The 14424-nt window shown below is 35.8% G+C and overlaps 2 protein-coding genes across 2 annotated transcripts in view; one reads left to right on the top strand and one right to left on the bottom strand.

Annotated features, from left to right (window-relative positions):
* The window catches only part of LOC132792041 (protein ECT2), a 55373-nt gene extending 44868 nt beyond the window's left edge, over positions 1–10505 (bottom strand). The window contains exon 1 of the mRNA XM_060801245.1: positions 10501–10505. The gene's annotated coding sequence lies outside the window, so the exon portion shown is untranslated. The remainder of the gene's footprint in view (positions 1–10500) is intronic.
* On the top strand, positions 8998–13929 carry LOC132792045 (muscle segmentation homeobox). The gene is made up of 3 exons (XM_060801258.1): positions 8998–10237; positions 11955–12228; positions 13123–13929. Exons 1-3 carry the CDS (start codon positions 9207–9209, stop codon positions 13522–13524), a joined length of 1707 nt encoding a protein of 568 aa, XP_060657241.1. The 5' UTR covers positions 8998–9206; the 3' UTR covers positions 13525–13929.
* The last annotated feature ends 495 nt before the right edge of the window (positions 13930–14424 follow it).

Here is a 14424-nt window from a genome sequence, read left to right as displayed (position 1 = left end):
ATTTCCTGCTAATTTATCGCTTTATTTTTCATTTTTCGTTTTTATTTCGGGTTTTCTATGCCTATCGGGGTCGATTGAGAAATGACCCTCTGGCCACTTGAGGAGGCAACAAATCTATAGCCCACATAACCCAACAAATAGTAAACCGATTAACAAACAATGGGAGCTAAGAAATGCGCCACGACTATTTCACATTTATGAGCAAATCAATCAAATTCAATGCAATTTCAATTAGAGTGCCACAAAGTGGAGGACCGATAAGGCCTAAAGCATAGTACGAGTATGTGGTTGGGGATTGTATTTGTGGTGGCTTCTGGTGGCGACCACAAACCAATCAAACTGACCGAATGGTGGCCATAAAACATCGACAGCTCGAAACCCGACGTCAAATGAAACTCCAAATGGGCAGCAGATGAAATGCTCGCTAGCTCGTTATCAATGGCATTCAGGGGGAATGGGAATCGGAATGGGAATGGGAATGGGAATGGGCCGTGTATAATAAACAATTTTAATATTTTTTAATTATGAAAACAAGCTGATTATATAAATTAAATCGCAGACGGCGATTAGATTGTGGCTGAAGTGACACAACGACGCTTAAAGTGCAATTTAAATGGCTTTAAACAAATTTCTATAATTTTTTCGTTTTTTCCAACACAAACAAAAAAAAAAGGCTAAACCAAGCTGACGTTATCGCAGTTGATTAAAGACCCGAAAAAAAAAAAGACGAAAGACGAAACGGGGTCTTGAAACTGATATGCGCTTTGAATTAATTGAAAATTGATTATTGGCGATGGACGAAAGAAGAAAAAGATAAGGCCACAATGGAGCTCAACTAGTTGCCCAGCTATTGGCTCGATAAGCAGCTTGGACAGCGACATAGTGACAGAGCTACAGAGGTTTTAATAATTGAAAATTAATCCATCATAATAGACGTCAAAGTCAAGAGAGAGAGAGAGTTGAGCGAGAGGACAACTCAAGAAGAGTGAGAAAAAAAAACTGAACAGAACAGAGATAATAAATTATGAGCACACACAAGAAGATAAACAGAGCCTAACCGAAAATAAAATATTGATATCTAAATAGGGACAGCGACGAAGACATCAGGATATCAGCAGCAGAAGCAGCGTCATCATTATCTGGCAATTGAATTTACAAAACAAATAATTACAAAATGCAGTTCAAATATAAATACGGTAAATGTGACAGTCGTAACTCTGATCAAATACGGAATACGGAATACAAATCAAAATGCGATTTTCAAGCAGCCCAAAAAAAAAGAAAAAATAAAGGTTGTGCTCTTATCTCTCAGCTCAGCTCACGTTTACCTCTGAGCTTGGGGTTCAGTTCAGTTTACGATTACGCCCTGGCGCTACAAGGAAGAAGCGTATGCCCTCTCTTTCTACTTTCTCTCCCTCCCTCTCTCTCTCTCTCTCAGTTTGGAAAAGGTTAAAAAACTTTGTCGCAACAACTTCGACGGCAGCAAATGTATCTGAGCAAACAACTGCTGTGTTGTATTGCTACACATTTTCTTCCACTATCCAAGTGGTTGACTGACTGAATGAATAACTGACTGACTGACTGAGAGAATGACTGACTAACTGCCTGACTGACAGATTGACTGAGTGACTGACTGGCTCGTTGCCTGACTGATGGTTTCAATGGCAGCGAATTTGTTTACGCTGCGCCTAATGAGCCAACTTTATTTGTGCAGCGCAGCAAGTCGCGACCGCAGCTCACAGACTGAACAACATACACATAGGTGTGTGTGTGTGTGTAGAGACAACTGCAGATACAGATACAGCTCAAAATGCAGATACTGTTGCAGATAAAGATATCCAGTTACAGATATTTGTATTTAGTTTTAAAGTGCTTGCTCAAGACAGCAAATAATTTACATTTTCAATTGTTTAAATACACACAAGAGTTGTAGATACTTTTAAGCCGAAAGATACATTCGTTGATCAGCTTTAACTGCATATAATAGCAGGTGCAACTATTAAGATAAATAGCATATCTATAATATTTTGACTATATATATTTCACATACATAGCTGTGTAAAGAGACAAATGCAGTTTGAAGATAGAACTGAAGATACACCTATATATATAACAGATACAGATATTCTTCTTGAAGATAAAGACAAGAGTTGAAGATACTTTTAAGCCAAAAGATATATAAACTGATCAGCTCTAACAATATAAATTAATTAAATAGTATTTCTATAATAATTTTACAACATCTATTTAACAGCTATTTAGTTGTGCAACACAAAAACTGCAGTCTGTAGATACAGATGCAATAGAACTGAAGATACACCCACATATAAAGCAGATACAGATACTCTTCTTGCAGATAAAGATGTGAAGCAGTAGATACTAGTTCGAAATCTAAAAATGATTGTTCAAAAGAGCAATTAATTTATATTTTCAATTATTTAAATACATATTAAAGATATAAATACTTTTGAACTAAAAGATACATTAACTGATCAACTTTAACTATATATAATGACAGGTGAAGTTGTTTAAAATTCAATTTTGTTTATTAGCTAATCCTGCCAGAGCTGAATGGAATAATTTGACAACATATAAATAAATTATATGTGCATTGAGACAACCGCAGAAAGAGATGCAGATACAAAAAGAACTGCAGAAAAGAAAAAGAACTTCTAAGGCTAAAGCTTTTGCAGATAAAGATATGCAATTACATTCGTTCATATTCTTTAAATAATTGCTGAATACAGAAAGTTATTCACATTTTCAACTATTGAAATTCAAATAAAAATTGTAGATACTCTCAATAGCCTTAACCCAAGAGATAAGAATGTATCTCAAGAGCTTTAACCACATTTAGCAAACAGGTGTAACTGCTTAAAATCCCATTCATTTATTATCACTAGAAATCTAATCCTTCCACAGCTGATTGGAATAATTTGTAATCGTTTAGCAATCGCTTAACACTCGCCCACTTCACAGCGCGATTTCCTCTTTAAATCCTCTTTTATAACTCGACAGATTAAGGTGCAAAGCGTTCGCAGCAGTTGCTTATCAATTACGGAGGCAAGAATTATAAGCACACCCAAAAAAAAAATGAAAGAATTCATGAGTATTCACGTCATTGCTGGAAATCAAAAGTCCGAGTCCCCATTAAAGAGCATAATATCATAGCTGTACATATAGTATAGTAAAAAGTATATATTGTAGTCATATACATACATAATAAATTAAATTCATTGAAAGTCATTTATCAGTTTTTAATAAGTTTGCTCTGTTCACGAAGCCCAACAGCAACAACAATAGCAGCAACAACAACAAATCAATTCGCACACTTAATGAAAAAAAAACACAACTCAATTATAAAGTTTATCATGCGTCCGAGGCGACCAAAAGGGGTGACGGAAGTGGGGGGTGAAAAGTCCATACGTTATAAGTATTTTTCAATGTTGGAATTGAATTAAAATTTTGTGTCAATAAATGGCATTTACTTTAGTAGCGCCATAATTTTCCGTACATTTGTACAATATACGTATATACATATGTATGTATGTTTATATGTATGTCTGTGCACTCGAATTTCCATTATGACAAACATCGTATATACCTTTAAGTTGCTTTTTAATGCAACTTTAAAGAGCTGGCTGGGGAATGACTGAAATGACTGACTCAAGTTTTGTGTTGATGAAGAGTTTACTGTTCTATAGAACCCATTAGGAACGGGGTTTCCCTTCTGTTGGCTAACTTATAAATGTAAAGTTCAAAGTTCAAAGATAAAAAAAATAGATATATTACTTATATTTTTGACGGGTTCTTTTTGAGGGCTTACAACTCAAGTGTACTCCAGTGTTTAGTAGGAAAAACTATTTCCGCTTTATAAATACAATATAAATTGCTATATTATTAATTTGATATATTATATTCCGCAAATTGTACTACTGCTTTAGTACATATATTTGTTTATATCTACATATTTATATGTTTATAGGTATTAATGAACCTGTAAAGGGCTGTCTGCCAACTCAAGTTGCGTTTTTATACTTTTGAATCTATAAAATTTATCTTGAAAACTTGTATGTTTAAAATTTCCAAATTTATTTTATTTATTTTTGTGAATTGCCTGTTTGAGAGATTCCAACTCAAGGGAAATACCGTATATAGTATATCCTATATATTCATCTCACTTTGTCTTTTTAAACTGTCATTTCCCAAGTTTATTAAATAAAATATTTTTTGTGTTATAGTTTTTAGTACATACATATACATATACATATACATAATGAAACTTTAAAGAGCTGCCTTTGGGAATTTTTCGGGAATTGACTGATCTACAGAAGTATTTCTTATAGAACCTTATTACTACAGAGTTTCACTTGGAAAACTTTTACATTTTATAGTGATAATTTATATTATTTTATATTTATTTTTGCTTCTAATTCAAGGGCTTCCGTACTTAAAAGATTCCATTTCCCATCGGAGTAAACTCTTATTTTTAAATTTCATTTTTTTTTACAAGTTTATTAATAAAATTATTACAAAATAAACAAAAATGGTTATTATACTTTTGGTACTATAGAACTACATTTATAGTATGTTAGATTTATTGAAATTAAATAAATTTTAGTAGACTTTCTGAGGAGCATAGTAAATGTTGAACTTCAGTTTGACAACTTTTATATGTGAGAGACAAAATGAGTTAAGAAAGGAGCAAATGAAGTGAAACTCTTGTTTAATGAATAATCTATATAACATTAGAGTATAGCAAACGATTCTAATAAAATTTGTATTTTCTTTTTAGTTTAATTAATAAACATTTAATACTTAGAAATATATTTTAAATATTTTTATGAAGAGTATCAACGAAAGTTATTTAGAAGATTTTATATAACATCAGAGTAAACTTTATGATGAGTCTGTTTAACATCAGAATACATTTGGCTATGTTCTATTTTTATTATTACAAATATTTATTATATCATAATATAAATATATGCTTTCCTTTTAATTCGATTTATATTTATTATATCATAATCTTAATATATAGTTTCTTTTTTATTTGATTTATAAGATAGTTATTAAATCAATAGTAAATTATCTTTAGTTAATCTTAACTAAATAAATTGTTGCTAACTATAGCCTTAAGCTTCGTTATATATGCTGCATCGGTTAATAAAGTGCTGCAACTTAATCAATCAACGTCTCGCCTCAGTTTACATTGTAAATTACAAGCGAAATAAATAATAAATAAAAAAAGCAGCACTCCGCAGTTACAATTTAATCCAGATAAAGCGACTGCAACTCGATCAACATAATTAGCCAATGCTTAAATATGCGCCACGCTACGTGCAATCTGTAACTGCAACTCGCTTTGTATCTGTATCTGTATCTGCAGCTATGGACGTATCTGTATCTGTAGCTGTGAGTGCAACTGCAACTCTGTGACTGTTTAACCATGACAGTTTATATCAGCGCTCAATTGTAAAAATTATTTATTGATAACGCAATTTAATGCCAATTATTTGTACATAAATATTTGTTTAATTATCAATTGCATGTCGAGCTCAATTGACGTGGGTGTGTGTGTGTGTGTGTGTGTGTGTGTGTGTTTGGCATCGCCATCGCCATCCGCGTGATTAATGACATCGTTTTTACGATAAAGATACTGCGCATTGTTTTTCAAAATGTTTGCAAATCTTGTCAAATTTGCTGGCCAAACAAATCGTTATGCTTTAAAGTGAGGAATTCACAAAAAAAAGTTACCCTCTACATTGTTTACTCAGAAATTACGTGCAACTTTGGCTGGCGTTTAGCATTTTTATGGCATTATTGTGCACTTATCGGATGAATTAACACCCCAAAAGGGGTTGCAGCCCTTAAACCGAGAGAGGGTTGCCAGCTGGCACGCCCTTCTCTTCCCCCTCCAGCCTCGCTTAACCACAAACTAAATTGCAGCAACATATGCGACAATTTTACGATTTTTATTGGCATCTCAATTTTTGACATTTGCCAGCTGATTATAATCGTCGTACTAATGTCATTTAATGGTTTGCAGCTCTAATTGCATCAAAAACTAAAACCCAATTCCAACATTCTGCAGTCGTTGTTTATTTTATATAATATTTGGAAAACAAAAGCACAAATCATGCTGCAGACGTTCATTCTCTGTTCTCTGCTGTTGTTGGCCGTTGGCCAGCTTGTCTATTCTGTTTGCTCCCCAACTGCAAATGTTGGTTAAATGCACGTGGATGAGTAGATAAATATCGTATAATGAAAATAAAATAGGAACGGGCTCGAACAACAACAACAATAACAATAACATTTGAGCAATCAGTCGCAATCCAACGTTGCAGTCATCGCACTAATTTGGAGCTAGTTTTCGGGGTTTACAAACTGGACTCGAGCTAAGACTGAAGCTGAAGCTGAGTACGTGGCCAAAGAAAATACACTTTAGCACGTTTCTTGTTAGCGCACAGTTTTCCACATTGCATGATATACTTACACACGTTTGAAGCGAAGAAGTGAGAGAGAGAGTTTTGGAGAGTTCTACTCTGGTTGTGGCAGCTGCAAGGTCCGTTTGTTTATCTTGGCATAGGTGAATAGTTCAAATTAAGGCTCAGACATAGAGCATGAACAACAAAACTTGAGTTGGGAGTTGGAGTAAAAGAGCTGCAACTTCCTCTCGAATTGAGTTTCTTACTTTATTTTAACAGATCGCTTTGTAATCCATCAGTTGCGAATCAAGAGCCATAAAACGCTTGCTAAACGAACCGAATCGAACCCAAAATCGTGTACTTAATATAAAAAATGCATTATTTTGATATTAGCGGCAGTTCGCAAGCATCATTAATATCATTTATTGTGCGCTCCTCAGACGCGACACAACGATTTGAGTGGTCATAACAATTGAATATCAATGAGCGAGAGTTGGAAAGGAAAATGGCGCAAGGACATTATCGATTTTCATCGGAGCTTAAAGCGCAAAAGAATTTCACGGCTTGAAGCGACGTTGTGTGTCAAGTCAAGTAACAAACTGCCTCCTTAATTGCTGCTCTAATGATGTGCCGGAATGGCATCCTGGCAGACAGAGACAGAGTCAGCGACAGCGACAGAGACAGACTGGAGACAGGCCCAAGTTGATTATGAAGTCCAGTCCCCCCCATAAAAAAACCCAATGCGAGGTTTGCTGCTCAGCTCAACTGGCTCAACACTCCATAATGATGGCAATTATAGCTCGTTTTTCCAACAATTTATATGAAATTTTTGTGCCCGACCAGCAGCAGAGTCAACTCAACTGGCCACGCCCTCCCATCTACAGGCACACGACATTTTTTTCGTGTGCTATGTGGCCCACGCATCGCAGCAGCAGCAAAAGTAACAGCAGCTGGCAACGCCCAGCGCATATTGCCGGCCTGCTCTAGCCGACGGCGGTGTGAATGAGTCGGCATGCGCTGAGCGCCTCCATCTTGAAAGCACGCCAGCCAAAAGAGAACGGCAAACCAACACAGAGCGAGAGCGAACGACAGAGAGAGAGCAGACAACACGAGTGAGCGCACACTCGGCATGCAATGCGGAAAGCAAACGTGAGCGAAGAAGGTGCTAACGAGTTTCGTCTGGTGGTGGGCAATTATCAGCTTACAGTACTCTACACTGAGAGAAATGAGTGGTGAGTGAAGTTGTCAAAAGAGCGTAAGGGAAAAAAGTTAAATACTTGAAATTTTATTTAAGATATAGAGGAAGTCAAAATTTATGTCAATTAGTAGAAAAGAAATTTAAGATTGAGTAAAATTATAGAAAATATTTAAACATTTCAGTTGATAACAAACATTTAAAAAAGTAAGCGAAAGCATAGTTAAGCTAAGCTAAAGAGTACAAAATATTTTAGGATGAGTTAAATTGTAGAATACTTTTAAATATTTGAAGTAGTGGTAACTGAATGCAAAAAATGTTATGAATAAAAAAACTAGATTTAAATAATGCCATGAAGATTGATTGCAAATCAAACTTATTAGTTTAGGTTGAGTGAAGATGCTGACAAATTTATAAAATAAAAATTATATATTTATATTATGTAGTCAAGTAAAAATATTAAAAAAAAAAACAAAGTGAAGACGCTGAAAATTTATAAAATAACAATTATATCAATATTATGAAAGCAAGTAAAAATATTGAAAAAATAAGCAAAATATTATGTTAAATAAAAATGTAAAATTAATTATGAAAGTTAAAATCTGGAGTACGTCAAAGTGTTGCGAATTAAAGAAGCAAACTAAATGTTTAGAGCACTTATGAAAATATTTTAATTATTTCAGTTATGACAATTTATGAATTTTGAATAAAAGGGTGATTAAATTTTAATGATATTAAATTCAAAAAGAAAATAAAAACAAACTATAAACAAACTCAACATACGCATAAGGGAGTATTTAGATAGATCTAAGAAAGAATGCAATATTAGTATTACCAGAAAATGTTAATTTAAAAATGCAAGTTTTTAAATAAATTAATTTACAATGAAATATTTTTAAAAAATACAAGCAATCAAATAATATTGAAAATAAAAAAAATTCTTATATTTTTTTTTATTATTATTATAAATTAAAAATATATAAATACAATATTTTAACATTTAAATAAATATTATAATAAAAGAATTATTGTGTATTCCTTTAAATTTATTGAAAATGTTCAACTTTCTTTAATTATATTAAGTAAGTATTTTAAATCTTAAGTATTATGATTTTTAAATTATTAAATATTGTAAAGAAAGAATTATTTTGTGTTCCCCTAAATTTACTGAAAATGCTCAACATACTTTACTTGTACTTGGTTTGTTTCGCACAGTGCACGCTTGGCATTGCTCTCGCAGCCACCCCGGCACAATTACGCTCTCCTTACAACACACACACACTAACGCACTCACACACCGAGGCATTTGGGAACAGCCCAATCATCGCGATATGCGACTCTATATGACACAGCGACGGACCGGCAATGAACACAGTCGTTGATTAGCGCTCGTCGCGTCGAGTTCGCAGTCGCAGTCGCAGTAGAATTCCACAGACTCAAAGACGTCAATCGTTCGTACGTTTTACCAACGTCGTTTCAGTGTTACACCCAAAAGTGTGTTTGCCAAGTGTCAGAAGCAAAGAAAAGAACGCATTGCATAAGAAAGCAATTAGAAGCAAATAAGTCGCGTGCGCAGACAAAGCATGTCCAGTGCACAAGTGTCACAGCCGCCGCCGCCCACAACGCAGCAGCCGTCGCAGCAGCCCCAACAACTGCAACAACAACAGCAGGCGCCACACATTAGCCAGCTGCTCATCAGTCACATTGCCGCCGCACAGCATCAACAGAGCCGTGCCACAACAACAACGCCACCAGTTGCCAACGATTACGATCAGAGTAGCAACAACTCGACGTTGTCGCCTTCGCCACGATCGAGTGGCAGCCACAGTCCAGCGGCAGCAGCAGCCGCTGCAAGTCCCACACACTCCTCAGCCACCACAGGATCACCGCACAGCGCCTACGCCCCAACACACAGTCCAGCTGCAGCTCAAGAGGCAGTTATCCAAGAGCAGCAACAACAGCTTCAACATCATCAGTTGCAATCGCAATCGCAGTCACATCTTGCAACAGGCATGCCGCTGCTTGTGGCACCCATTCCCATGGGTCCAGTTGGTGCACCGCCAACGCATCATCCACACGCTGCACCGCCACATCCGCGTCTCTATGTAGAAGGCGGCTTTGCCCCCCATCATATGCCACATTCCGCTCTAGTCAATGGCGCTTATCCGCTGCCCCGTTTGCCACTTGCCGCCGTCATGTTGCCCGCCAATGCACCACAAGCTGCACCAGCCACAGCTGCTGTTCCACCTCCTCCGCTGCCCGTTCCCATTCCCGTGTCCAGCTGCTCGCCTCCCTCGACGGGCACCGCGTTGCAACAAGCGCAGAGTCAGCCAAAGAAATCGTTTTGCATCGATGCGCTGCTCGCCAAGAATCAACATCAGCAGTCAGCCAGCGATAGACAACCTGCAGCGGCTGCTGTCGACATGATTGTCGATGATCATCGCTTGGCCGCCTTGCATTACGCCCGCGATCAGGCGGAACTCAATCACGCCTTCGTTGCTGCATCGAATGCGGCTGCCGCAGCCGCTGCCGCCGGCATCAGCGATCATGAGGCTCTGCAGCGGATACGCGAGTCGCGGGAATACGATTCACCCAGTCCCGACGGCATGTCCAGGTGTGTATTGCAATTCAACTGAATTAATGTGATTCATTTTATTGGTTAGTAATGATATTCATGAGAGAAGATACACAGAAATATGTCTGGTGAAGTGATTCTATCATGTTTGAATTGCTCTTAAGACAAGCGGTATTCATTATTATTTAAGAAGGTTAGATGTAATTAAAATTAACACTAACGTAATTTTAAAAGGCCTTCGGCTTATAATAGGAATGATATGTTTTAAGTGATATATCATTACAGCAGTTTAAATATTCAATGCAGATCTTTTGCAATACAATTACATTTATTTTTCATGATCAGTATTATTATTATGAATATTTGTAGAAGTTTGAATACCCAACACGTTTTTTCAGAATTTAAATTGCAGCCTATTTCAAACCGTCACGCAATTTAAATTCATTTTATAGTTATTTATTCAATTCATAAATTTACTTCAATAGAAAACTAAACAACAATACTAAAAATAATTCTTTTCGAAAATATTTTCAAAATTGTTAGATTTTATCAGAGATTAATACTTGCAACAGTCAAATTCTGTTTGATAAGTTGAAGGTCAAGAATGTTAACGATTATCTTTTGTAAATAGATTATATTATTATAGATTATTCGGAAATATATTCACAATATGATTAAAACCATTATTGAAAAATAAAATACTTTTTTAATTTTGCATTAAAACTAATTCTCGGACTAATTATAAAGTACATATTACTTCGTGTTAGTCAAATCATCATTATACGAATTACTTTTAAACTTGTGTTAAATATTAATAAATTTTCAAATTTTCATTGGAAATATCATTGAAAGATTTATTACTTATCTATGATATACAATAAATTCATATTCTTATTACTAATTTTATGGTGATTTATATTGTGACATTTATATTATTTGACACAAATATTATTTCATTTCAATTTGCGTTATTGAAATAATTATTATTTTATTTAAATTTTCAATAAATTCCCAATCTTATTATAAATAACTTATACTATTATTTTATAGTGCTTTATAAGGTGATTTAAATGCTTACTGAAGCAATTATTATCTTATTTTATATTGTTTTCTTATTGCAAAATAACTTATAAGACAATATTTATTTATTTATTTAAAAGGTTAGCTATAAGTAAAATTAATACTAACGCTATTGGTAAAGCAATAACACAATAATATTTAATAGTGCTTCATAAAGTGAATGAAATCATTATTGAAATCATTTTGATTTTGAATTGTTTCCTAAGTCTATTTCTTTTTCTTAAATGAGACCTTCAACCCTCAACATGCACAAACATTGGAAAAAATATATTGGGAAACACAATTGCTTTGTCAATTCTTTTAAGGCTAACACTTGACTCCGCTGAGAGCAGCAAATGCAGCTAAATCCAATAAAATGCAATTAGCAAAACCTCAAATCGAGCAAGCCTGCAATGTTGTTGGCCAACGGGCTTTAAAGCGGCTTTGTTAGCACTTGACAACATGGCCGAAAAGCTTAATGGGAGTAGCCTGAGTTACCGAAACTGGTCACGTTACGCTCTCCCTCTCTCTATAACGTATACGCAGCGAGTGACGGGTGGGGTAAAAGCAAACACATTAGACAGTCGAGGGCTTTTAATTGTTTTTCAAATTGTAATTGGACGCTATTTATGCAGCTGCTTAGCTAAAACAGGGTGTGCATTTTATTTATATCAACTTTTTCCTATGACTTTTACAGATCTGAATCTCCCAGCTCATCGCATCGCTCCAGTCCGCCCATCAGCCCCGGCTGCGAAGATCAACAGCCGCTGCCCGCGCATCATCATCACGCCCAGCATCTGGGCATGCGAATGTCCGATCTTCACGATGAGTTCAAGAAACCCGTGCCACCACACAGTCCGATCAGACCGCAGGACTTTCCTCTTTATGCCGGCGGACATCCTTATCAGCTGCTGGCGCAAGGTGGCTCTGCTTTCCATCGGCCACTCGATCCCTCTGGGAAACCCATTCCGGTAAGTAAAAGACAACTCTTCAGGTTTTTATACCGGTTATCTTTAGGGTTGAAGGGTATTATAAGTTTGTACCGACAGGAAATGTATGTAACAAGCAGAAGGAGGTATCTCCGACCCCATAAAGTATTTATATTCTTGATCAACGTCAACAGCCGAGACTATTTAGCCATGTCCGTCTGTCTGTCCGTCCGTCCGTATGAAACACTGGATCTCAGGGACTATAAGAGATAGAGCTATACATTTTTTTCTACAATTTTGTTATGTTAGCACGCAGATCAAGTTTGTTTCAAATTTTGCCACGCTCATTTCCGCCCCCGAAAAGTCAAAAAAAATCGAATAACAAGCGTAATTTTAAAGCTAGAGTTGCGAATTTTGGTATATACAATAATTACTACAGTTGTTATGATTCCTGAAAATTTGATCAGATAAAAATTTTCGAAGTTATTAAAGAAATACTTTTGTATGGGCAAAAATAACTACTTTCTGGGGGTCTTAGTTGCTTTGGGTGACAATCTGGTATATTTGCATTATATGGTATATTTTGAATGTGACACTATATCGATATACCGAATATACCATTTGCTATTTTTCTAGAATTTTGTAGTATATTTTTTTTGTATATTTTGAGAATAATACCGCAATATTTGGCTTTTATTCAAAATGGGTAACGGGTATCACACAGTTGAGCACACTCGACTGTAGCTTTCATACTTGTTTTAATGTAGTGTTATATCAACATACCAAATATACCATAATGTATATTTGTAGTATTTTTGCAGTATATTATTTCGGTATATTTTGAGAAAAATACCGCACACTCGACTGTAGCTTTCTTACTTGTTGTAATAAATATTTTACTAATTGGAACTTTGTTTTATTCTTCACTTTTTACAGATCCCCATGGGTCCCAATTTCATGCCTTCCCAGCTGCAGTTTGAGTTCCTGGCACGCGCTGGCATGCTGCATCATCGCATACCCGAGCTGGCCGCGTATCCGCATCATGCAATTCTGGGCAAGACGCGGCGTCCACGCACCGCGTTCACCTCACAGCAGCTGCTCGAGCTGGAGAAACAGTTCAAGCAGAACAAATACTTGTCGCGACCCAAACGCTTTGAGGTTGCTAGTGGCTTGATGCTTTCGGAGACGCAGGTTAAGATCTGGTTTCAGAATCGACGCATGAAATGGAAGCGCTCGAAGAAGGCACAACAAGAGGCCAAAGAGCGTGCCAAGCAACAGCAACAGCAGCAACAACAGCAACAGAGCAACTCGAATTCGAACTCAGCATCGGGAAGTTAGTTTGTTGTGAAGCGAGGAGAGAGCTGAAACTGAAAAGCATTTCTAGTCAACCACATCGAACAACCGTCCACCTGGTGAGACACCCTGTATGCGACAACCCCCCCTCTACCCACACTTCCCTCCCCACCACTTTGAAATCATTTCATGAGATTGCGCAAAATTAGCTTCGCAATTAGTTGAAATTTTGTTGGTCGTCGCGATGTTGTTGTTACCGCGTTGTTGTGATTTTATATTGTTGTATTTATTATAAAATCGATGTGGGAATTGACAACAGCAACAGCAGCAACAACAACAACAACAGCGAACGCACTGTGTGATATATGTAAACAAACAACACAAAAAAAAAAAAAAATAAATATAAATTAAACACTGCTCTACAAAAGTATTTTCCAATGTACATAAAACTCACCCAAAAAAAAAAAAAGAAGAGAAATAAACATTAACATTAACATCAACATACATTTGAATTACGTTAAATATAATGCAAAAACATTACAATAAATGAGATTAGTTTAGTTAAGTTTAGTTTACTTTTATTGTACAATGGTAACGACACCTTTTCTTATATAATTGTGTAAATATATCTTTGTCATGTAATTATGTAATGTATGACTAAAAAACCGCAAATGCTGCGGTCGAGTTAGTAAATTTTATTAAATTTATTTTCAAATTCAGAGAATGGCGTTGAAATGTGGTATAAATTTGAAAAAAGGGATTTTGCAGCGCGGACAATTTTGGGCAGATCTAATAGCTCGGTTTTGATTGTAAAATATGGAACAAATTTCATCACTTTTAAAAAGGATTTTTTGCTGACGGTAAAAGCTTGCAATTATTTGTATAACATGGAACAAAGTTCATAAATTTTAACCAATTATTTTGCAGTACGGGCAGATTAAATAC

Source organism: Drosophila nasuta, chromosome 3 (assembly GCF_023558535.2).
Source record: "Drosophila nasuta strain 15112-1781.00 chromosome 3, ASM2355853v1, whole genome shotgun sequence".
NCBI classification, from domain to species: domain Eukaryota; kingdom Metazoa; phylum Arthropoda; class Insecta; order Diptera; family Drosophilidae; genus Drosophila; species Drosophila nasuta.
This window is presented reverse-complemented; position numbering and strand designations above follow the sequence as displayed.

What these genes read in the sequence shown, in the direction of transcription:
- LOC132792045 (XM_060801258.1), top strand. Translation starts at nt 9,207, where the DNA reads ATGTCCAGTGCACAAGTGTCACAGCCGCCGCCGCCCACAACGCAGCAG. An exon ending in AGTCCCGACGGCATGTCCAG is followed by an intron (nt 10,238 to 11,954) that starts GTGTGTATTGCA and finishes TGACTTTTACAG; the next exon opens with ATCTGAATCTCCCAGCTCAT. An exon ending in CCTCTGGGAAACCCATTCCG is followed by an intron (nt 12,229 to 13,122) that starts GTAAGTAAAAGA and finishes CACTTTTTACAG; the next exon opens with ATCCCCATGGGTCCCAATTT.